The following is a 25,501-nucleotide window of genomic DNA, read 5'->3' as shown; positions in this document are numbered from 1 at the left end:
CGGTGTGGAAGGCAGCAGAGAGGTCGCGGAGGACGAGGAGGCAGAGGGAGCTCAACCCACGGCTGTTTGTGGGGGACGTCGCTGGGCGCCATTGGCTGCCGCGTTTCGCCCACGAAGCACACAGTCACTACACTCAACAGTGCATCCCGTGAAGCCTTTACGAGTCGTCTAGAAGACGCGACGAGGCGCCGGGTCGAAGGCGAGGATTATTATTGATATTCCCACACCCGATTATTATTATTATTATTATTATTAATCACAAACACAGTTGAAAAACGACCCCAGTCCCCAAAGCGGCGTTAAACCAAGCGGAATCTTTGTCCCGAACGCTCTCTCTCCTGAGTGGAGTGGAGTAACCTCGTGTATCGTGGAGCGCAACCGTTGCCCGGCTCCGGATGATCCCGGATCGATTCCATTTGATTCACGGGACAGGAACATTGTCGGGACCTGTGTTCCCTCACAAAGAGCAAGTGCAACGGCAGACACTCTGCACCAGAGAGCACAAGGAATCACTGTCTCCTCTACACGCTACACTCACGTGCAATCCAGCCGCACGCTCCCACACGCTCCCACACGCTCGGAGGAGGCAACGGAGGGGGTGACACAGCCCGGAGGCAGAGTTAGGTCAATCAAACTGGTTCTTCAGCTTAATTAAACTCTTCCCTACTTAAGAAGCAGCTAAACCAGTTAAGAGCACAACTCCCGAGTTAAGAGAGCGTTGGCAGAACCTATGTTCCCGGCGACACACCCGGAAACCCGTCACCGTGACCGGCCGGGTGTCTGACACGCACGGAAACCCGTCACCGTGACCGGCCGGGTGTCTGACACACATGGAACCCCTCACCGTGACCGGCCGGGGGTCTGACACGCACGGAAACCCGTCACCGTGTCCGGCCGGGTGTCTGACACACACGGAAACCCGTCACCGTGACCGGCCGTGTGTCTGACACACATGGAAACCCGTCACCGTGACCGGTCGGGTGTCTGACACACATGGAAACCCGTCACCGTGACCGGCCGGGGGTCTGACACGCACGGAAACCGTCACCGTGACCGGCCGGGGGTCTGACACGCACGGAAACCCGTCACCGTGTCCGGCCGGGTGTCTGACACGCACGGAAACCCGTCACCGTGTCCAGCCGGGTGTCTGACACACATGGAAACCCGTCACCCTGAACCGCCCGGTGGCATTTCGCCAAAAAAACACAGTCACTACACTTTACAGTGTATCCTGTGAAGCGCTTTGAGACGTCGCGAGGAGGTGATGAGGCGCTGTTTGAAGTGCAAGGATTATTATTATTCGGAGTGTATATAAGGCCCCTCTAACACCTCCGTCCACCCTCTTGCTCCCCCCAACCTCTCCGACCTCCTAACCCCATGTCAGCTCCCTCCACTCGGTGGACACCAGGTTGCTTCAGGTCCCCCCGTTATTCCCGCCCCGTCACTGGCGGTCGGCCCTGCAGCTTCTCTGCCCCCACACTCTGGAACCCCACCCCTCAGTCCCTCCACCTCACCCCCTCCGTTGCCTTCTTCAAGTCCCGCCTGAAGAACTTCCTCTTCGACCGTGAATTCGGGCCACCCCTCCCACCCTCAACAAAACCCCCATCCACCACCGCCCTCCACCCCTCCTGACCCCCAAGTCTCAGCTGGGGTCCAAACCCGGATTGTCCAGCGCCTTGTGGGACGTCTTTCCGACCTGAAGGATGCTGTACAAGTGTAATTTGTTGTTGTTGTAAATTGTTGTGAGCTCCCAGCCCTGGTTTCCTTCCCAGTGAACCCACACTGCGCTCTCGCTCCATCTCCCCGGTGATGAGGGGCTGTGGAAATGTCCTTAGCCTCCCGGGCAGGAGAGGAGACAGCGAGAGAGACTGACGGGGAGCGAGATGACACTTTGCTCATTGTGTCCGGACTGTGTCGAGGAGACAATGAACAAAGCAAACAGGATGTGGCATTATATTATATTGCCCGCTCGGATTATCCTTGATAGTCCTTACATTGACAGAGTCCCTTAACCCCAACCGGCAATCGACTGACAACCGGGATCCTGCTTACCGCTGGTAAACAGAGGCGTGTTCGGGTGTGTGTGCGGGTGGGGGGTGGGGAGAGGAATAAGTTAAATTGACCAACATTTTGCCCTGACCTGACGCGCCTGGGAATCGAACTCGGGTCCTCTGGCTTGCAAGGTGAGGGGTCTAACCCCTGAGCTACAGGGGCTGTGGGGTGGGGGGCGAGGGGTCTAACCCCTGAGCTACAGGGGCTGTGGGGTGCGAGGTGAGGGGTCTAACCCCTGAGCTACAGGGGCTGTGGGGTGCGAGGGGAGGGATCTAACCCCTGAGCTACAGGGGCTGTGGCTTGTGATGCGAGGGGTCTAATCCCTGAGATACAGGACTCCACGCACACACACGCACATCCTTGTTCTCTCTCCCACACTCGCCCTCTCTCGCGCGCACATACGCGCACACGCACGCAACCACACAATAATAATATTAATGATAATAACGGTCACTCAATCCACGAGTAGTTGCTGTGCGCGATTCGCTGCCGTGTTTGGTCCACAATATACAGTCAATTGATTTGACGGCGTATCCTGCAAATGGCTTTGAGACGTCCCAAAGACGTGTAAGGATTATTATCCTCCTGATTATTCTGATGATGATGATTATTAATATTGTTATGCCGCTGCGGGAATGGGGTGAGTGACCATTCTGACCTCTATCTGCTCCACTGCCAAGTCCAGAAAGCTGCAGCCGTTCCTCACTTCGATGAGGCACTTGGGTCCACTCACTCCCATGCTGGACCCCAGCCCCCCATTCAGCTTCACGACCACCAGCTTGTTCAGCAAAGAGGCCATGTCCTCGGGCAACTCCATGGCTTGTAGGCTGTCGTAAGACAGAACCTGTCAGGAGCAAAAGGTGATGGTAATTAACAGACCACACAGTCACTTCGCTTTACAGCGTGTCCCATCAAGGGCTTCGAGACGTCTCGAAGACTTGATAAGGCGCTGATGTCAAATGCAAGGATCATCATTGGAATTTGTGGATATCCCCAAGCGCTACCGAGAGTGGTTTTGTGGGTGATCGCAGCAGCCAATTTGTGTCATTGACCTGGGAGTGTGTGGACGGACAGTGTAGAGGGAGCGTTACTGTGTCTCTAACCCTGACCTGGGAGTGTGGACGGACGCACAGTGTAGAGGGAGCGTTACTGTGTCTCTAACCCTGACCTGGAGTGTGGACGGACGCACAGTGTAGAGGGAGCGTTACTGTGTCTCTAACCCTGACCTGGGAGTGTGGACACACAGTGTAGAGGAGCTTTACTATGTCTCTAACCCTGACCTGGGAGTGTGGACGCACAGTGTAGAGGGAGCGTTACTGTGTCTCTAACCCTGACCTGGGAGTGTGGACGCACAGTGTAGAGGGAGCGTGACTGTGTCTCTAACCCTGACCTGGGAGTGTGGACACACAGTGTAGAGGAGCTTTACTGTGTCTCTAACCCTGACCTGGGAGTGTGGACACACAGTGTAGAGGAGCTTTACTGTGTCTCTAACCCTGACCTGGGAGTGTGGACACACAGTGTAGAGGGAGCGTTACTGTGTCTCTAACCCTGACCTGGGAGTGTGGACGGACGCACAGTGTAGAGGGAGCTTTACTGTGTCACTAACCCTGACCTGGGAGTGTGGACGGACGCACAGTGTAGAGGAGCTTTACTATGTCTCTAACCCTGACCTGGGAGTGTGGACGGACGCACAGTGTAGAGGAGCTTTACTATGTCTCTAACCCTGACCTGGGAGTGTTACAATATAATGACTTACAGACTTCTCTGATGGAGGTATTATGTTATCCCACTGAATAGACTGTTCTTCACCGAACATAACGTTCCAATACAGCTTCAGAAATGTTGTGAAATCCCGTTTCATCTCCTGAAAAGCCGGTGAGAGAAAACAACAGGTGAGAGGGTTACATCAAATGCCAGGATTATTATTATTATAGCGTGGTCACCGCACTTCAGGAAAGCCATCGAGGGGGACACAGGGATGCAGAGGAGATTTGTATGTCCTGTGAAGCGCTTTGAGACGTCTCGATGACTTGATAAGGCGCTATATCCACTGAAAGATAAATAATAATAATCCTGGTGTTTGACCCTGCGCCTTATCACGTCTTCGAGGAGTCTCAAAGCGCTTCACAGGATACACTGTAAGGTGTAGTGACTGTATATTTTGTGGGCGAACCGCGGCAGCCAATTGCACCCAGCGACGTCCCCCCAAGCAGTCGTGGATTGAGTGACCAATTTATTATTATTTGAAGGGATTATTACCCCCAGAAAAGCGATTCATCGAACAACTGACAAGCAGGTTCCTACTGACAGAGGTGTCTTCTCTTCAACCGTGCCTTCAGCTCCACTCTCGACTCTCTTCCCCCTCCTCGCTCCCTCCCTTCCCGCCCCTCACTCTGACCATTTCCCCCCCCAATGCTCGGGTCCTGACCCAACTGTCCAGCGCCTTGGGACGTCCTCCCGACGTGAAAGGCGCTCTATAAATGCAATCTTGCTTTTTTTTCATAGAATAGATTCATAGAATGTTACGGCACAGAAGGAGGCCATTCGGCCCATCGAGTCTGTGCGGCTCTTTGACAGAGCGTCACTTTCACTAACCCCACTCACCAGCTTTCTCCCCATAACTCTGCAAACCCGTCTTCCCAGATACCTATCCAGTTCTCTCTTAAAAGCTGTAATCGAATCGGACTTCACTGCCCTTTCGGGCAGATCATTCCAAATTCTAACAACTCGCTGAGTGAAAACATTTCTTCTAACCTCCTCTCTGCTTCTTTTGGTAGATATCTTAAGACTGTGACCACGAGTCACAGACACACCTACCAGCGGAAGCAGCTTTTCCCTATCTCGCCTGTCGAAACCTTTCATGATCTTGAAGACCTCTATCAGGTCCCCGCGTAACCTTCTCTGCTCTCATGGGAAAAATCCTCAGTTTTCCAGCCTGTCCTCATAGCTAAGCTTCCCCATTCCTGGTATCATTCTCGTGAATCTCCTCTGCACCTTTTCCAGTGCCTTAATATCCTTCCTGAGGTACGGTGCTCAGAACTGGACGCAGTACTCCAGCTGAGGCCTAACCAGTGTTTTGTACAGATTAAGCATAACCTCCTTCTCTTATACTCTATGCCCCTACTAATGAAGCTCAGTACACCAAATGCCCTTTTTACTGCCCTGTCTATCTGCTCTGCCACCTTCAATGAATCGCTTACTTGAACGCCCAGATCTCTCTGTACGTTCACCCCCTTTCAGATTGAGCTCCCAAGCCTATATTGCCTCCTATCATTTTTCCTCCCTAAGTGTATCACCTCGCACTTATCTACATTGAAATCCATCTGCCACATGTCAGCCCATTCCACCATTCTGTGTATGTCTGCCTGCAGATGGTAGAGTCCTGTAGCTCAGTGGTTAGAGCACTCGCTTTCAAGTGAGAGACCTGAGTTTAATTCCAGGCAGAGGGCCAAACCTTGGGCAAGTTTCCTTACTCCACACAGAGCCTAACAACAATCCCTCCAAAAAACAAAAAACAATAATAAAAATTGGTCATTTTCAATCCACGACTGTTTGTGGGACATTGCTGTGCGCAATTGGCTGCCGCGTTCGCCCACAAATATACAGTCATTTCACTTTACAGTATATTCTGTGAAGCGCTTTGGGACGTCCTCCCGACGTGAAAAGCGCTATATCAAATGCAAGGATTATTATTATTATTATTACAGTCCTCCTCACTATTTACTACCTGACCTAACTTGGTATCATCTGCAAACTTGGAAATAGTGCTCTCTATGCCCAAGTCCAGATCATTAATATGTATTAGAAAGAGCAGTGGTCCCAATACCGATCCCTGGGGTCACCTCCTTCCATTGCGAGAAACACCCATTAACCAGCACACTCTGCAGTCTGTCACTCAGACAGTTCCTAATCCAAACAGCTACTGTCCCCTTAATACCGTGAGCCTCCAGTTTTTTTATTAACCTCTTATGCGGTACTGTGTCAAAAGCCTTTTTAAAATCCATGTAAATAATGTCCACCGCATTTCCCTCATCAACCCTCGCAGTCACCTCTTCAAAAAATTCTATTAGATTTGTTAGGCAAGACTTGCCTTTAACAAATCCATGTTGGGGGTCTCTAATTACCTCGTGTTCCTCTAAGTAGAGATTTATTTTGTCCCGGATTACGGTCTCCAGTAGCTTTCCTATTACCGAAGTTAGGCTGACTGGCCTGTAATTTCCGGGCTTGTCTTTCTGCCCATTTTTGTAGAGTGGGGTAACATTAGCCACTCTCCAGTCTCTTGACACCACTGCTGTATCCAATGATGATTGAAATATAATGGCCAAAGCCTCCGCTATTTGAACCCGTAACTCCCACAGCAACCGTGGGTGAAACCCATCTGGTCCTGGTGACTTATGAATTTTGAGCCCAGTCAATCTTTTCAGAACTTCCTCTCTGTCTCTAGTAATCTGATCCATTTCCTCTATCCTCTCATCCAATACTGTGCATCCATTTCCATTGTGAAGACAGATACAAAGAACTCGTTCAGTATGTCAGCCGTGCCCTCTGCCTCCACAAGATTGCCGTCATTGCCTTCGATTGGCCCCACCCTACCTTTAACTAACCTTTTTTCCTTTACGTGGTTTGTTGTTGTTGTGTGCGTTGGTGCTCGTGTGTCTGTGGGTGTGTGCGGATTAAGAAAACTCGAGGCGAGGAGTCTAGTCTAACCGCTTGGCTACAGGATTCCACACTCACCTTCACGTTGTCCGGGGGGGCTGTGTCCAGGAGTTTAAGCAGCTCTCCCTCCATGACGCTCATCGGGTATCTGTTCATCTGAAACAATCGGATAAACCCTGCAACATATGGGAGCAAAGTGTCAAGGCTTCAACTATCTGACAGCTGGGTCCTTCCAGACAGGGTCGAACTTTGAGCTCACAGCTGACGCAGTGCTGAGGGTGGGACCCACTCAAAAGAGAAAGGAGTTCCCAACCACATTGGTGTAGTTTCACCTGAGCTGGAGGGGGCGAGAGAGTGAAGGAGAGAGTGAGTGAGAGGGGACACACACACACACACACACACAGACACACACAGGCACGGTCGAAGAGGAAAGTCCCGAGGTGCGATCTGAAGACAGGCGGAGAGGGTCCAAGGCGGAGGGTTCATAATGTAAAAATAATCCCGGCATTTGACCCAGCACCTCAGCCAATCTTCGAGTCATCTCGAAAAGCGCTTCGCAGGATACGCTGCAAAGTGTGGTGACCGTGTGCTTTGGGCGGCAGCCCGTCGCGCCCAGCGACGAACCCCCACAAACATGAGTTGACTCATGTGTGTGCGTTGTTACCTCCTCTGCGTGGGAGCGGGGTAACAATCGAGCCAGAAATAGGGCAGCAAATCATACATCCAACATGACTCAGTATAAGGAGTGCAGTAGCTCAGCGATTAGAGCCCTCGCCTCGCAAGTGAGAGACCGGGGTTTGATTCACGGGCGTGTCGGGTCAGGGGTAAACATTGTGCAAGTTTCTATTCCGCACACACACACACACACACACACACAGACACACGCCTCCGTTTACCTAACAGGAAGTTGGCACCCAATTGCTAGTCGAATGACGGATGGCTTTTCCAGTGCGGGGGGCGGGGGGGGGGGGGGAGAGGGGGAGTTGGGGGAAGGCAGGGAGCGGGGTGTGTGTATTGCCCTGATCGTGCTTCAGATTCCCCCTCTGGGCTTGTTCAGGCTCTCGAAGATCAACGACTCCGCAGCCCCGGCCGGAAAGGCTACGCCTCGAAGCCCTTCGCGGAATGGACTGCTAAGTGCAGGCAGCGACTGTGCGTTTTGTAGGATAATAATAATAATAATCCTCGCATTTGATATAGCGCTTTTCACGTCGGGAGGACCTCCCAAAGCGCTTCACAGAACACACTGTAAAGTGAATTGACTGTATATTTGTGGGCGAACGCGGCAGCCGACTGCGCCCAGCGACGTCCCCGCAGGCAGTCGTGGGTCGAGTGACCAAATTTATTATTTTTGGGTGTGTGGGGGGGGGGGGGAACAGATTATTACTGCCCGATAGCGATCCGTCAGTCTACCATCAATCGGGTTACGTGTGTGTGGAGTAAGGAAACTTGCCCAACGTGTTATCCCGCCTGGGAATCGAACCCAGGTCCTCCCGCTTGAGGGGCATGAAGGGACTTGAAGGCAGCACGAACATGGCAGAACCACCTATGAATAGGACATGCACATCGCAATCCACGAGACGGCATCACCCGATCGCCGTACGACTCGCCGCACACGCGCCACGATCCCCCCGGGGTGCAATGGAAACCCGAATGCTTACACGATTCCGATCCGACAAGTCGCTTTGAGCAACGCGGGGAGAGGAAAGTTTTCCTGCTCCAACGGGGCAGCCGAGGCTCCCCGCGCGACGGCCAAACTATTCGGGCAGACTGCGCAAATCCCATCTTGGATTGTTCCTCTGCAGCTAAAACACGACAACACCCACAGAGGCTGCGATGTTCCTGTACAATTCTCTAATTACACGGCACGGACACCCGGAGGCCATTCGGCCCATTGCGTCTGTTGGCGGTGCTTTGAAAAGAGCTTCCAATTCAACCCCACTCCCCCCGCGCTCTCCCCATAGCCCTGAGCAACCCCACTCCCCCCGCGCTCTCCCCATAGCCCTGAGCAACCCCACTCCCCCCGCGCTCTCCCCATAGCCCTGAGCAACCCCACTCCCCCCGCGCCCTCCCCATAGCCCTGATCAACCCCACTCCCCCCGCGCTCTCCCCATAGCCCTGATCAACCCCACTCCCCCGCGCTCTCCCCATAGCCCTGATTAACCCCACTCCCCCGCGCTCTCCCCATAGCCCTGATCAACCCCACTCCCCCGCGCTCTCCCCATAGCCCTGATCAACCCCACTCCCCCACTCTCTCCCCATAGCCCTGATCAACCCCACTCCCCCGTTCTCTCCCCATAGCCCTGATCAACCCCACTCCCCCCGCGCTCTCCCCATAGCCCTGATTAACCCCACTCCCCCCGCGCTCTCCCCATAGCCCTGAGCAACCCCACTCCCCCCGCGCTCTCCCCATAGCCCTGATCAACCCCACTCCCCCAGTCTCTCCCCATAGCCCTGATCAACCCAACTCCCCCGCGCTCTCCCCATAGCCCTGAGCAACCCCACTCCCCCGCGCTCTCCCCATAGCCCTGATCAACCCCACTCCCCCGCGCTCTCCCCATAGCCCTGAGCAACCCCACTCCCCCCGCGCTCTCCCCATAGCCCTGATCAACCCCACTCCCCCCACTCTCTCCCCATAGCCCTGATCAACCCCACTCCCCCCGCGCTCTCCCCGTAGCCCTGCAAACTTGTCCTCCCCAAATAATTATCTACTTCTCTCTTAAACGTTATGACTGAATCGGCTTCCGCCGGCCTTTCAGGCAATGATTCCAGATCCCAACAACTCTCTGTGTGAAAGCATTTCTCCTCCCGCCCCTCTGTTTCTTTTAACAACTATTTTAAATCGTTGCCCTCGGGTTCCCGACCCGCCCGCCAGTGGGAATAGTTTCTCCCTGTTCGTCCTATCGAATCCCCTCATCATTTTGAAAACTTCTATTAACTCTCCTCTTAACCTTCTCTGCTTCGTGGAGTCCTGTAGCTCAGTGGTTAGAGCACTCGCTTTGCAAGTGATTGACCTGAGTTCAATTCCAGGCAGAGGGCGAAACCTCGGGCAAGTTTCCTTACACCACACAGAGCCTAATAATAATCCCTCCAAAACAACAACAATAATAAATTGGTCATTTTCAATCTACGACTGTTTGTGGGACATTGCTGTGCGCCATCGGCTGCCGCGTTCGCCCACCAATATACAGTCAATTCACTTTACAGTGTGTTCTGTGAAGCGCTTTGGGACGTCCTCCCGACGTGAAAAGCGCTATATCAAATGCAAGGATCATTATTATTATTATTATTATAAGGAGAATAATCCCGGCTTCTCTCGCCTCTCCTGATAACTGAAGTCCCTCATTCCTGGTACCATCGCGGTCAATCTCCTCTGCGCCCCCTCCAATGCCTTGACATCCTTCCTAAAGTGTGGTACCCAGAACTGAACACAGTCTCTCGCTGAGGCCTCACCGGGGTTTTATATAAAGGTCCGTTATAACTTCCTGACATTTGTATTCTATGCCCCCGTTTATAAAGCCTTCTATCCAGGTAGATGTTTACTTAACATCTACCTGTCCTCCCTCCTTCAAAGATTTACTCTACGAACCCCCCGGGTCCCTCTGTGTCTTCACCCCCTTTAAGATTGTACCATCAGCTCATATTAAACTTCATCTGCCACCTGTCGGCCCGTGTTACCGGTCTGTCTATATCCGTTTGCAGTCGATTATCCTCCTCACTGTTTACTGCTTTTCCAGCTTAGTATCATCTGCAAACTTGGCAAATGTGCTCATTATTATTATTATTATTTATATAGATCACAAACAGCAGTGGCCCCACAATACTGACCCCGGGGGGGACACCACCGCACAGTTCCCTCGGCTTTCTGTCTCCCAGACAGTTCTGTATCCGCTGCCACTGTCGCTTTAACACCATTGGCTTCTATTTCGCTCAGAAGCCTCTTATGCGGCACTTTATCAAATGCCTTTTGAAAATCCATATAAACTGCATCAACCGCAGGACCTTCAATCCGCTCTCTCCGTTACTCCATCAAAAAAGTTAACGACATTAGTCACGACACAGAGCTGTCAGTTACTCAATCCACGGCTGTTTGCGGGGATGTCGCTGTTGCGTAATTGGCTGCCGGTTTCACCCACAAAACACACAGTCACTACACTCGACAGCGGATCCTGTGAAGCCCTTTGAGACGTCTCGAAAACGCGATAAGGCGCACTGGGGTCAAATGCAAGGATTTTTATTGTCGTTAAATCGCATTCCTGGTTTTTTTTGAGCTCCCAATCCAGGCTGAGGAGAAAGCAGGGACGGAGGAGATGGCCAAGGAGAGGGTCGGGGCAAGAGAATACGGGGAGAGGTTTCACGGTCAGAGCGAGTTTCTCGAAGTCAATCAACCCGGATGACAAGCAGAGCTCTGGCAAGGACCCGGGTGATGGCAACTCAAGAGACCCGACGCAGCGGAAGAGGACACAAGACACAACACCCACAAGTCAGCTTTAAGCGGTCGGTTTTATTCAGCGGATGTTGCAGCGGTTCACAAAGCAGCCCTTCCACCTCAACCCCTGGGGCTCCTTCCACTGTCTGCTTCCCGCCAGACAACCTTCCCCTCACTTGAGCCACCTTGAGCTTCCGAACATCGGCTTCGGATCCACACGGGCGACCTTAAAAACGGTAAGAACGCGAACGGCAAAAGTGTCGCAAAAGAACACGGCGAGGATTTCAAACCTCCAAGAAAACTAACCAACGGAAGTAACAGTCTAAAGGTCCATTCAAGAAGATTTCCAAAAGGAAAGCGAGCGGGGTAGAGATGGGGAACAGGACCATTAGCCACAGGGGGATGTTGAAAGAGGGACTGATGTGGTTAGTTGTAAGCGAGTTTGGCTTCCTCCATCAGGTCCCTTTAAACCTTTTAAGCTTTCGTTGTAAACCGGAAACTCGGAGCACGGCCCATTAAGCAAACTGTGTCCCCTTCTCGCCTCCTCCTTCCCCCCGTTCCGGGCTGTTCTGCTCTTTCCACCTCAGGCGTAGTAGGATTGACTCGCTGGATCCTGCCCCCATTACCCAGCTCTGACAAGGAGGCAGGCATCACAGCTTGCCTGTCAAGACACAAACCATTGGTTAATGCTGTCCCTCTGCCGTGTCGCTCGCGCCGTGGGCCGAATGGCCTCCTTCTGTGCCGTAATGGTCTACGATTTACCGAATGTTTCGAAACGCTAAACTGCAGAAGAGAGCAGAGACCAGCCTTCGGGTACGGATCCTTGACCGTCTTGTCCAGCGCCTCGGGACGTGAAAGGCGCTGCACAGGTGCCATTTGTTCTTGTTGGGTGTTTGAAAGCAGGTGGTGAGGAACAAGTGGCATTTACACAGCGCCTTTCATGTCCAGGAGGACGTCCCAAGATGCTGGACAGTCAGGGAGTTGGGATCAGGAGGGGTGGAGGGCGGGGAGCTTAGGGGTAACAGAGTGACCGAAGGCACGATCGAAGAGGAGGGTTTTGAGACGGGTCTTGAAGGAGGTGAGGAGAGAGGGCGAGGCGGAGGGACTGAGGATGGAGGTCTAGAGGGAGGGGGCAGAGTGGCCGAAGGCCCGACCGCCAATGGAGGGGCGGGTGAGGCGGGGGCCGTGAAGCAGACCGGAGCCCGCTGAGCGGAGCCAGCTGAGCGGAGGGAGCGGGCAGGATGGTAGCAGGTTAGGAGGTCACAGAGGTAGTAAGGGCTTTGAAGGCCGTGGAGGATCAGGATCGTGAACTGTATCCTCCGAGGAAGAGAAACATTTAGCAATGAGGACGTGTTGAGGGGCGAAGCGTTTGTCCAGCCTGGAAAAGAGTCTCAAAGGAGACTTTATAATAATAATAATAATCCTTGAATAAGCAGATAGGGACTCGGTTTAACGTCTCATCCTAAGAATGATAGATACCACCGTCACCCAGATGAAGCCCATCACCCCCCGCTGCCTCGACCACCCCCCCCCCCACCCCAGCCCAGCGCCCACCCCCTCCTCACCCAGCTGCTGGTCACCCAAATAATAATAATAATCCTTGCATTTGAGCCCTTCAACAAAAATAATAATAAAAATGTGGTCGCTCGATCCACGACTGTTTGTGGGGACGTCGCTGGGCGCAATTGGCTGCCGCGTTTCGCCCATAAAATATACAGTCACTGCACCTTACAGTGTATCCTGCGAAGCGCTTTGAGGCGTCTCAAAGTTGGGATAAAGGCGCTGTATCAAATGCCAGGATTATTATTATTTATCTTCCAGTGGTAGAGTCCCAGTTCCTCCGGTTCTCCCCTCGCAGCCAAACCGCTCATCCCATCCCATCCCCGCGATCAAATAATAATCCTTGCACTTGATGTAGCGCCTTATCACGTCTTCGAGACGTCTCAAAGCGCTTCGCAGAACATTCCGCAAACTGGAGTGACCGCATATTTTGCGTGAAACGCGGCAGCCAATCGCGCACAGCAGCGTCCCCACAAACAGCCGTGGATTGAAGTGACCAATTTGTTTATCATTGTTTTTTGGAAGGAGTTATCCCCGATCCGCCAATCGTCTGCCAACCGGGTTCCGACTTACTGCTCGGTAAACAGAGGCCCCTGGAGTAAGGAAACCTGCCCAGCGTTTCTCCCCGCCCGGGAATCGAACCCAGGTCCTCTCAAGTGCGAGGCGAGTGCTCTAACCACCGAGCTTTAGGACTCCAATTGAGCGAGGAGGGCCTTTCAGAAAAGCTCACAATGTGATCACCTCATCGCCAGTCAGTCAACTGCTTTCATCAACCCCCAAAGTATATACAAGAACTTGTGTTTACACAGCGCCCCCCGCACCCCCCTCACCCGGGGCAGCATCTCGAAGCATTTAACTGCGACGTAGTTTGACCCCAGGGGTTGACACGTAGGCACAGTCAAAGGGGAAGGTCTTCACGTACAGGGTGTCCACACAAAGTCCTGTTACCGCCCCCCCACCGCCCCCCACCCCATCGCCCCGTTACAAAGCAGCGATACAAGACTACAGAGGAGCTGAAACAAGCCGTCAGCGATGCCTCTCACCTCCTCGCTCCGTGTTAGAGAAGATGTGCCACTGAACGTGGCGATAATGAACAGATCATTATCTGCCATGAAAGAAACGATGGGGCTCACACTCACACTCACTCGCTCACACTCACACGCTCACACTCACACGCTCACACTCACACGCTCACACACTAATCCTCTGGGAGTCCAAAGACAGTTACACACTTGTACCGAACACAATTAAGTACTCATTTAAAAGACGATTAAATATAATTATCACCGTTCTGCCATGCGTTTCAGTTGTTGGTCCGGGGACCGTAAAGAGGCAAATGGGGGTAACAGGACCCTGTGGACTCCCTGTACAACCTGAAGAGGAGCAACGAGGGGACGAGGCAGAGGGATTGAGGCTGAGAGCTCCAGAAGGTCAGGGCATTGCGGATCATAACAATAATAATAATAATCCTCACATTTGACACAGCGCCTGATCACGTCTTCGAGACGTCTCAAAGCGCTTCACAGGATACACCGTGAAGTGTAGAGACCGTGCGTTTTGTGGGCGAAACGCGGCAGCCGACTGCTGAAGAGCGCTTGCGAAGGAAATGAACCGTTCCGATCCCTTTCGGTGGACCAAGAGAAGCAGAGATATTGGAGTGCTGTTTGCAATTATATTTACGAGGAGCGGACGTCATCTTTTAGCGCAGGGATTTGCGTGGAGCAAGTGCTGATTTTGTTAGACAGAGCCCGGCCCTTTGGTGCTCCAACAGGCGGGAGGCTGTCGAGCGGAGGTAGCGAGCGGTGGAGTGGAGGGGGGAGGGTGGGGGTACGCTCTCCTCATCAGCCTCGGCCACACTAAGCTGCCACCAACCCCACCCGCACCTCCCACCCCCACCACCCACTCACTCTCAGACAGGAAGGTCAAGGCCTGGTTTCTCTCGTCCACTATCTCCTCGGTGCACAGCTTCATCTTCTGCTTGGAGAAGTCGGAGATGGCCAGATCTTGGACCAGCTTCCAGGTTTTGTTCTGCGGAAAAGACTCGGGAGATGAGAACCGCAGAGGCCGTTCGGGTGAAGAAGTCCCCCTTTCATCTTGTCCTTATGGACCACCACCACCACCACCACCACCACCACCCTGCCGTCAACAACAACAACTTGCATTTACACAGAAAGGGTAGAGGTGACCGTAGACGCGGTCGAACAATAATCCTTGCGTTTGATACGGCGCCTTATCCCGTTTTCGAGACGTCTCGAAGCGCTTCACAGAATCGACCGGGTGTTTCCTGGAGGCGAAGCGCGGCAGCCAATTGCCCGCAGCGACGTCCCCGATCGCAGCCGCGGACTGAGTGGACAAATGATACTAATCATTTCTTTTTTTCGAGGGGTTATTATTCGACCAACAACCGGGTTCCTACTCGCTGCCGGGTAAAGAAGAGGCGCGCGGAGGAAGGAAACTCGCCTGAGGTTTCGCCCCGCCCCGGGGGAATCGAACCCAGGTCCTCTCGCTCGCAAAGCAAGCGCTCTAACCATTGAGCTGCAGAACTACAGGAGATCTCTCAAAGCGCTTCACCCCGTAAAGTGCAGCGACTGCGGGCGACAGGCGGCAGCCAGTTTGCGCCTCACAAACAGCCATGGAGTGAGTGGCCAATTTTATTGGGGAGATTGTCGGCCAGAAAAGAGAAAGCGCGAGAGAGAGAAACTCCCCCTCCTCTGTTGGAACAGCGTCGCAGGAGATCCTGAAACACAAAACACACGGTCACTGCACTTTACTGGGTATCCTGTGAAGCGCTTTGAGACGTCTCGAAGGATTATTATTGCAAGGATTATTATTATTTCTTTTAGGAAATAATATCGAGTTACAGTATGTAGTTTGGGACATGACGTGTGAAAGCGACTGCCAGGATGTGGCAGGCAAACTGGACAGACCTCGGTATTTATTCGTCAACAATTCTTGTTGGGGGAAAGAGTGACAAGAGTTTCGGGGCATAGTGGCCGAAGGCACGGCCACCGGCGGTGGTGCAGAGGAGGGGACGAGGGGAGAAACAAGAGGCGAGAGATGCGAGCGACTGACACAGAGCTGCAGGGACGAGGCTAGGACGAGTGACTGACGATACCTGAATAGTAACCGGGAAGGAATAGATCAGATCCTCAGCAACTCCGTAGGAATTTCCATTCGAAATGACTCCCATAGAAGTCCAATCGCCCTGCCAACAAAAGAGACACAACAACTCGCACTGACACAGGGCTGTATCATTGGCGGTCGGGCATTCAGCCTCTCTGCCCCCACCCTCTAGCCCGCAATCCCTCCGCCTCACCCCCCCCCCAACCCCTCGCCACCTCTTGCCTCCTTCAAATCCTGTCTAAAGCCCTTCCTCTACGACCGAGCCTTGCTCTTCGACCCCCACCCCCCACCCCACTGCCCTCCACCAGCTCCCAGCTCGGGTCCAAAACCCCTGCACTCATCACCTCCCGCCTCGATTTGCTTCAAGTGCTCTGTGAAGGAATTATTACCCACGGAAAAGCGATCCGCCAATCAACTGACCGGGTTCCTACTTACACACTACATTCACGCCTGGCAGTGTGTGTGTGTGGGGGGGGGGGAGTAAGGAAACTTGCCCCACGTTTTGCCCTGACCTGACCCGCCCAGGAATCGAACCCAGGTCCTCTCGCTTGCGAGGCGAGGGCTGTAACCACTAGACACTGCAGGTCTCCACAATCACATGGAGCATAAAAGCCATCACATACTGGTTGGGCTGAATGGCCCGTTTCCTTGCTATAATCTACATAAATCACTGTAACCGGTTTGATCTCCCCCCCACCCCCCACCCCCCACCAACTCTTTGCCCCCTACTCTGTTCCTGTACCTCCGGAGTCCCGACCCACAAATCCCTCAGGTGGTCACTTATTGCTTTGGCAGCTGACATGGCACTCGATAGCTTGCGGACCTTGGTAATAGTATTGTTGCGCTCTTGTATTATCTGTGGAGACAAATGAACTGCTGTGTTGAGGAACACACACAGACGCACATCAACTTACAACAACAATAACAACAACCCCGGGGTGTGACCCGGGGCCTCATCGCGTCTTCGAGACGTCTCAAAGCGCTTCACGGGACACGCTGTCGAGTGTAGGGACTGCGTGTTTTGTGGGTGAAACGCGGAAGCCGATCGCGCCCGGCAGTGTCCCACAAGCACTCATGGATACAGTGACCAATTTATTATAATTATTGTTTTTAAGGAATTAATGAACTGTTGGGCAAGTTTCCTTACTCCACACGCCTGTGTTTACCGAGCAGTGGGCAGGAACCCGCTTGCTGGTTGACTGGTGTGGGTAATAATTCCTTCCAAAAAAAAAAAAATCGGTCGCTTCAATCCACTGCTGTGAGCAATTGGCTGCTGTGTTTTGTCCACAAAATCACTCTGCAGTATAATCCGTGAAGCGCTCTGAGACGTCTCGAAGACATGATACGGCGCTGTTTCAAATGCACGTATTATAATTATTATTATTATTATAATTACTCCCCCTGGAAATTAATATAATAATTATTTCACCGATCGACTAACAACCGGGTTCCTACTTGTGCGGAGCAGGTCACGTTTCGCCCTGACCCGCCCGGGAATCGAACCCAGGTCCTCTCGCTTGCGAGGAGGCGACCGCTCTAAACCACTGAGCTACAGGACTCCACAATGATACACTGCTATATATTGTACGATAATCCTCGCATTTGATACAGCGCCTTATCACGTCATCGAGACGTCTCATGGCGCTTCACAGGGTTTTACTGTGAAGTACAGCGACTGTGTATTTGTAGGCGAACGCAGCAGCAAACGTGTGGACCGCCAAGTGACGCAAACAGCCAAGAAGTGATGGACCGATTGTAACTGGGGATTGATTGTTGGCCTGGAAACCGGGAGAGAGAAACTCTCCTCTTTCCAAAACAGCGCCGTAGGAACTCAGTTTAAGGCCTGTCGAAGGACGGCAACTCTGACAACGCAAACCACCCCCCCGGCATTGCACTGGAGCGTCGGCCTAGCCTGCCAGCTCCACGGCCCGACATAAACAACGACAGGTGACATTGACACAGCGCCTTTTGCTTCAGGGGGGCACACCGTGGCGCTGGACAATCAGGGATCTGGATCCGAGCTGGTGGTTGGGATCAGGAAGGCAGGGGTGGGGGGTAGGAGGGTGACCGAAGAGGAAGGTCTTTAGATGGGAGCTGACGGAGGCGAGAGAGAGTGAGGGAGGTAAGGGCGAGGTGCAGGGATTGCGGGCCAGAGTTCCAGTGCGTGTGGGGGCAGAGAGGCTGAATGCCCAACAACTTATATTACAGTATTGAGTGTCCTTCACGCAAGGAAGTTTCTCAGAAGCCTCAACCCGCTGAGGTACTGGACTGGACACTCACTCTGATGAAATCTCCCTGCAGCCAGTCACTGTCCCCTACGCCATCGGTCACGGACATCTTTTTGCACTTGCGGATGAAATAGGCGTGGTTGACATCGGGGTACAACTTGGGGGAGGGGTTCCCCCAAACGATCAGGTTCCGCACGTCCTTGGGCTCCACGCTCAGTCTCGCAGCGATCTGAAAATCAAAGGGGTAAAAAGGGCCGACTCGATCCATCTCGTCACTGGTACCCTTCAACCATTTACGCTGAATTACAATAATAATAATCCTTGCATTTGATAGAGCGCTTTTCACGTCAGGAGGACGTCCCAAAGCGCTTCACAGAACACACTGTAAAGTGAATTGACTGTATATTTGTGGGCGAACGCGGCAGCCAAATGCGCACAGCAATGTCCCACAAACAGTCGTAGATTGAAAATGACCAATTTATTATTGTTTTTTGGTTTTGGAGGATTATTATTAGGCTCTGTGTGGAGTAAGGAAACCTGCCCGAGGTTTCACCCTCTGCCTGGAATTGAACTCAGGTCTCTCGCTTGCAAAGCGAGTGCTCTGACCACTGAGCTACAGGACTCCGAATTGGCCCCAAGTGACATGTTTTTGGCAACGGAATATGGGAATCGAGTCAGCACTCTGTGACGGTCGGTCTCTCTCTCTCTCTCTCTCTCTCTCTCTCAAGCCCCCACTCCTCTGTGACGGTCTCCATTCCGGTTCCTGAGCCAGGAGGGGCCGCAGTATTCTAGGGCACTCACTGCTGAAGGCAGCACCGCCCGGCCCGGCTCATGGGCAGGACCTGGAAGGGCAGAGAATCCTCCCCCTCAGCTCCTGTTAACCCCACAGCCAAAGCCCTAACGGGGAGAGGGGTCCGAGCCGGACAAGCAGCGGGAAAGCTTGGCCAGACAGCGCCCTCTCTCTCTCTTTCTCTCAATGGCCAAGCTATGCGTGGGTTTAGCTGGTTGGATTCCAGCAGTTACCCCACCACTCAAAACCATGGTTCTTGCCAACCTGCGCCTAATACTCTCCGGAATTAGGTAAGCAAGGGGTGTGCCCCCAGGGAGTGAGAGAGAGCGAGAGAGAGAGAGAGAGAGCGCATTCCATTCCAACAACCTATCTCTGGGATTTCCACGAGTAGGTGGGATGCATGGAATTTATTAAACCAGGTTTGTTTAGAATATATTAGAATCCATCAGAATATACAACCCAGAAACAGCCATTCGGCCCAACTGGTCTGTGCCGGTGTTTATGCTCCACGTGAGCCTCCTCCTGCCCTTCCTCAACTAAGCCTTCAAGCATAACCTTCTATTCCTTTCTCCCTCATGTACCTCTCCAGTTTCCCCTTAAATACATCTGTGCTATTTGCCTCAACAACTCCTTGTTGTAGTGTGTTCCACATTCCCACCACTCTCTGTGTGAAGACATTTCTTCGCACTTCCCTATTTGATCTATTTGTGGCTATTTTATATTGATGGCCCCTGGTTTTGGTCTCCCCCACAATTGGAAACGTCTTCCCTATGTCGACTCTATCAAAACCTTTCATCATTTTAAAGACCTCTAACAGGTCACCCCTTTCCCTCATGTTCAGCCTTTCCTGATAGGTATAACTCCTCAGTTCTCTCAGGCACGGTCGTAGAGGTCTTCAGGCGCGACCTGAAGATGGGGAAGGAAGGAGGGGGCGAGACGAAGGGAAAGATCGAAGGGAGAGAGAGTGTTCCCTTTAAGCCACGACATTGTGACTCAGAGCTAAGAGTGTGTACTTACTGACACCTGAAGCTTAAACGATGCCTTGCATCCCCTGCCCCCCCCCCCCCACCCTCGGCTGGCTGTCCCTCGTCCCCTCCGCTCCACCATTGGTGGCCTGGCCTTCAGCCACTACGCCCCAAAACTCTCACACTCTCCCCCTCAATCCCTCCGCCTCGCCCCCTCCCTCCCCACCTTCAAATCCCGCTTAACGACCTTCCTTTTTGTTTGCGCTTGTGGTCACCTCCCACCTCCCTCTCCCCCCCCCGCCCGGCTCAGAGTCAGACTCCGCCACTGTCAAGTGCTCCAGGACGCCACACCGCGCGAAGGGTAAATGCAAATTGTAGCCGTTGCCGGGCGCTGAGTTTCCCGGGGACCGACCTGATACTTGGCCCGGTTTAGACCCAAGCGGTTCAGGCTGCTGAAATTCTCCGGGGGAATGGTGGGAGCATTTTTCAGTGCCACCAGGCAGTTGGTATTGGCCGGGTTACCCACCACAATGACCTAAACGAGGCACAAAAACAAAAAAACACTAAATCAAACATCGTGCCTCAGGAGCGCTGAGGCTCCCCCACCCAAGAGAAGCACAACCAGAAGGTAATCTTAATCCTTGAACTCACGATACTGGATTTCAATTGAATATTCATCATAATAATAATAATAATCCTTGGGTTTGATGTAACGCCTTACCGCGTCTTCGAGACGTCTCAAAGCGCTTCACCAAATATACTGGAGTGACTGTGGGTTTTGTGGGCGAAACGCAGCAGCCAATTGTGGGCAGTAACAGTCGTGGATTGAGTGACCAAATTATTATTTTGTTTCACATTAAAGAAGAGCCTCTTTTCACATTAAAGAATTAATGTTTCACATTAACGAAGAGTGTGTGTGTGTGAGTGTGTGTCTTAGTTGTTTGAGGGCAGAGTCAGTAAGGATCACAATCCTTACATTTGATATGGTGTCTTTCACATAATAATACCATTAATAATCCTTGCATTTGGTAAAGCGCCTCATCACATAATTGAGACGTCTCAAAAGCTCTTCACAGAATAATAATAATAATAATAATAATCCTTGCATTTGATATAGCGCTTTTCACGTCAGGAGGACGTCCCAAAGCGCTTCACAGAACACACTGTAAAGTAAGTGAATTGACTGTATATTTGTGGGCGAACGCGGCAGCCAATTGCGCACAGCAATGTCCCACAAACAGTCGTAGATTGAAAATGACCAATTTATTATTGTTTTTTTGATTTTGGAGGGATTATTATTAGGCTCTGTGTGGAGTAAGGAAACTTGCCCAAGGTTTCGCCCTCTGCCTGGAATATATACTGTAAAGTGAATTGACTGTACTTTGTGGGAGAAATGTGGCAGCCCATTGCGTACAGCAGCGTCCCACAAACAGTCATGGATTTGAGTGACAAAATTATTATCATTATTTATTTATTTGAAGGGATTATCACCCCCAGAAGCAGAGGACCCGGGTTTGATTGCCAGGCAGCGCAAAACCTGAGGCAAGTTTAATTTCGCCACACACACACCTCCGTTTACCTAGCAGTAAGTAGGAACCCAGTTGTTAGTTGATCGGTGGATCGTTTTTCCGGGTTTAATAACTCCTTCAAAAAATAATAATAATTTGGTCACTCAATCCACGACTGTTTGTGTGAAACACTGCTGTGTGCAATTGGATGTCGCATTTTGGCCACAAAATACAGTCACTACGCTTTACAGTGTATCGTGTGAAACTCTTTGAGACGTGTCGAAGACGTGATAAGGCGCTGTAGCAAATGCACGTGCAAATGATGTTTATAACAATAAATAAAAAGATATAAATACATATTCACTACACTTTGCACTGCACTTTGAAGCACTTGTAGATGCCTCAAAGCCGTGATAAGGCTCTATATCAAATGCAAGGAATATTTTTATTATAAAAAGAAGACAAAGCCCACACTTAGCCTCAGTGTTGAGGCACTCCTACCTTCACAGTCTTTTTGGAGAACTTGTTTAAGGCTTGTCCCTGTGATCTGAATATGCGCACATTAGACTTCAGCAGGTCCTTCTTCAACATGCCTGCATGATGTGGGATCGAGCCGATTAATATGGCGACGTCCAGATCCGTGAAAGCGATCTCTCCCTGTCTGTAGCAACGATTTCTGAAGCACCACGCAAAAAAGATCACAGTACTCGATTATTATTAATTATCATTTTTACATTTGGTACACAGCGTCTGTAATAATCTTTGCATTTGATAAGAGCGCCTCATCGCGCCTTTGAGACATCTCAAAGCGCTTCACGGGACACACTGTAAAGTGCGTGACTGTACATTTTGTGGGCGAAACGCAATAAAAAAAACGAAAACGATTAAGATGAAATGAGTTGTTTATGCAGATAGCATGGAGTCATGTAGCTCAGTGGTTAGAGAGACCTGGGTTTGATTCCCCGGCAGGGCGAAATGTTGGGCAAGTTTCTTTACTCCACATGCCTGTGGAAGGAGTGAGAAGGAGTAGGGGAGTGAGGGAACGAGTGAGAGGGAGTGCGTGAGTGGGAGTGGATTAATAATTACCTCTAAGCAAATCGAAGGCACAGTCCTGCAGCTCCATCACCACTGCTCTGAGCAGCTCCATCGCTGGCGTGACATCCAGCAGAACCAGGCAGATCCGCTGCAACAACAACAACAACAACAATTGCATTTACCTAGCGCCCCCTCCCGCAGGGAGTAGCGTCCCAGGGCGCTTGACAGTGGTGGAGCGCCACCCCGAGCCGGGAGGAGAGGGGCGGTGAACGTACGCGCTGGTATTCAGGCCCGACCTGAAGATGGGGAGGGGGGAGAGGCGGGCAGGCGGGCAGGCGGGCAGGCAGTCAGGCAGGAAGGAAGGAAGGAAGGAAAGGGCAAGGCAGAGGGAGAGAGGGAGGGAGTGACAGAGTTTCGGGGTGTTGTGGCTGAAAACCCCGGGGTGTTGGGAATGTGCGATTCTCTGCCGCAAACCGCAACAGAAGAGAGTCCATAGATTCTTGTGTAAGAGAATCGGCACAGAGACGGTCTGCTTGATGCGAGTGTTTATAATACTCCTTTACCTTATCAAAATACACAGTAAAAACTCGCATCAAGTCCAGATAGAATCATAGAATTATCCGGCACAGGAGGCGGCCATTCAGCCCATCGTGTCTGTGCCGGCTCTGAAAAGAGCTTCCAAATCAACCCCACTCCCCCACTCCATCTCTCCCCATAGCCCTGATCAACCCCACTCCCCCCCCATAGCCCTGCAACCTTGTCCTCCCCAAATAATTATCTGCTTCTCTCGTAAAAGTTGTTATCTAATCGGCTTCCACCGGCCTTTCAGGCAATGATTCCAGATCCCAACCACTCGCTGCGTGAAAATAATTTCTCCTCCCCTCCCCTCCCCTCCCCTCCGCTCCGCTCCAGGGCCTTGGGATGTCCTCTCGACGTGAAAGGCGCTATACAAATGTAATTTTGTTGTTCGTTCTTTTAACAACTGTTTTAACTCGGTGTCCCCGGGTTACCGACCCCCCCGTCAGTGGGAATAGTTTCTCCTTGTTCGAATCCCCTCCTAATTTTGAAAACTTCTGTTAAGTCTCCTCTTAACCTTCTCTGCTCCAAAGGAGAATAATCCCGGCTTCTCTCGCCTCTCCTGATGGACCACGACTTCTGGAGGTTTCCAGTCCCCGTGCAGAATGTTTTGCACCCGTGCCGTGATAATAATAATAATAATCCTTGCATTTGATATAGCGCTTTTCACGTCGGGAGGACGTCCCAAAGCGCTTCACAGAACACACTGTAAAGTGAATTGACTGTATATTTGTGGGCGAACGCGGCAGCCAATTGCGCACAGCAATGTCCCACAAACAGTCGTAGATTGAAAATGACCAATTTATTATTGTTTTTGGTTTTGGAGGATTATTATTAGGCTCTGTGTGGAGTAAGGAAACTTGCCCGAGGTTTCGCCCTCTGCCGGGAATTGAACTCAACCCTGGCACCAGGGAGGCGACATACCATGTGAGACACACGTCGTTAGTTGCAGAAACGTCCGTCTACTCCTTTCTCCATTGTGTCCCCAAAGACAATTGCAATGACAATCTTCCCTGTGTCCCCCTGTGCGTCCGATGGCTCTCGACTCCTCTCCCCAGAGGTGTCATGACCCTGACAGGTGTCATTGAGTACCGAGAACCGGTTTGTGAGTGCCACTCTCTCAGGGGATTTCTGTGCCGCCCGTCCCTTCTTCCTACCACGCCGGGTGGTCACCCACTCGCTCTCCTTCTGAACCCTCTCCGTGGCTGTGTGGTGACCACCTCCTGAAACGTTCGATCCATGAACTCTTCAGCCTCCCGTACGCTATATAGTGACACCAGCCTCTCCTCGAGCTCAGAAACCCTGAGCTCAAGCTCGAGCAGCCGCGGAGGCACTTCCTACACACGTTTGTCTCTTCCTCACTCCCTTCGCCTCGCCCCCTCTCTTCCCACTTTCAGGTCTTGGCTGAAGACCTTTCTTTTCGACCGCGCCTTTGGTCACCTTCCTCCCCCCCCCCCCCGGCTCGGCCCCGGGATCCGTTGCTGTGAAGCTCCCTGAGACGCCGTCCAAGTTGTTGTTTATGTCCAGGGCGCGCAGAGCATCCTGGAGTTCCCACATGGCACACATTGTGCATGTAACCGGTCTCAGCTGCCCTGCCGTATTCCCAGACATGTTTCATATTACTTTAATATAAACTCTTATTATATTTTATAATTATGCCCCTCTTTCCCCCTCTGCACTGAAGTCCCACCCTCACCAAGTTCCTTAACAGAGTTCCACCTCACTCAGTTCCCTCCTCACGCTGCTGGGCTCTCTGTCTTTATAAATTCTGTAAACGCCTAAATCCTGTATTTCTCCCGAGTTACACGACTCGTATTATGCTCTACTTCCTGTAGCTCAGCGGTTAGAGCACTCGCCTCGCAAGCGAGAAGACCCGGGTTTGATTCCCGGTCGGGGCGAAACTTTGTGCAAGTTTCCTGACTCCACTGTGTGCCGGCAGTGAGCGGGAAGCCGCTCATTAGTCGATGGGCGGATCACCTTTCCGGGGATAACAACAGCAATTGGACACCGCTGTGTGCAATTGGCTGCAGCGTTTCGCCCACAATTCACTCTGCAGTATGTTCTGCGAAGCGTTTTGAGGCGTCTCGAAGACGTGATAAGGAGCTGTATTAAATGCAAAGATCATCATTATTATTATTATTATTATTAATAATAATAATCCTCGCATTTGATATAGCGCTTTTCACATCTGGAGGACGTCCCAAAGCACTTCACAGAACACACTGTAAAGTGAATTGACTGTATATTTGTGGGCGAACGCGGCAGCCAATTGCGCACAGCAATGTCCCACAAACAGTCGTAGATTGAAAATGACCAATTTATTATTGTTGTTGGTTTTGGAGGGACTATTATTAGGCTCTGTGTGGAGTAAGGAAACTTGCCCGAGGTTTGGCCCTCTGCCGGGAATTGAACTCAGGTCTCTCACTTGCAAAGCGAGTGCTCTAACCACTGAGCTACAGGACTCCGGTGAGTCTTAAGGTGATACTTGCCTGGTTCTTGCCGAATGCATCTCCGTTAGCGATGTAGTGGAAGAGAGAGTAGGCAATGTTCCCAGCTGCCCCCGTCACGAGCACCTTCAGGAT

The 25,501-nt window shown here is 51.9% G+C and overlaps 2 protein-coding genes across 2 annotated transcripts in view; both read right to left on the bottom strand.

Moving 5' to 3' along the window:
- Positions 1-11,785, bottom strand: part of LOC121852502 (UTP--glucose-1-phosphate uridylyltransferase-like) — a gene marked incomplete at its 3' end in the record, with an annotated part of 18,605 nt that extends 6,820 nt beyond the window's left edge. Inside the window, exons 1-5 of the mRNA XM_042346469.1 lie at positions 11,761-11,785; positions 11,187-11,360; positions 6,787-6,884; positions 3,809-3,916; positions 2,711-2,896 (exon numbers count right to left, since the gene is read on the bottom strand). Of these exons, the coding sequence (XP_042202403.1) occupies positions 2,711-2,896; positions 3,809-3,916; positions 6,787-6,884; positions 11,187-11,360; positions 11,761-11,785 (591 nt within the window). The remainder of the gene's footprint in view (positions 1-2,710; positions 2,897-3,808; positions 3,917-6,786; positions 6,885-11,186; positions 11,361-11,760) is intronic.
- On the bottom strand, positions 11,190-25,501 carry LOC103172058 (malate dehydrogenase, cytoplasmic; the record flags this gene model as incomplete). The annotated part of the gene is given in 10 exon segments (XM_042346468.1): positions 11,190-11,795; positions 14,602-14,722; positions 15,810-15,899; positions 16,560-16,673; positions 18,098-18,274; positions 20,213-20,335; positions 21,810-21,964; positions 21,967-21,984; positions 22,395-22,491; positions 25,409-25,501. Coding segments are annotated over 10 exon segments (999 nt in total), but the record flags the coding sequence as incomplete, so codon positions are not given.

The sequence above is a fragment of the Callorhinchus milii genome, unplaced genomic scaffold (assembly GCF_018977255.1).
Source record: "Callorhinchus milii isolate IMCB2004 unplaced genomic scaffold, IMCB_Cmil_1.0 Scaffold833, whole genome shotgun sequence".
Classification (NCBI taxonomy): Eukaryota; Metazoa; Chordata; class Chondrichthyes; order Chimaeriformes; family Callorhinchidae; genus Callorhinchus; species Callorhinchus milii.
This window is presented reverse-complemented; position numbering and strand designations above follow the sequence as displayed.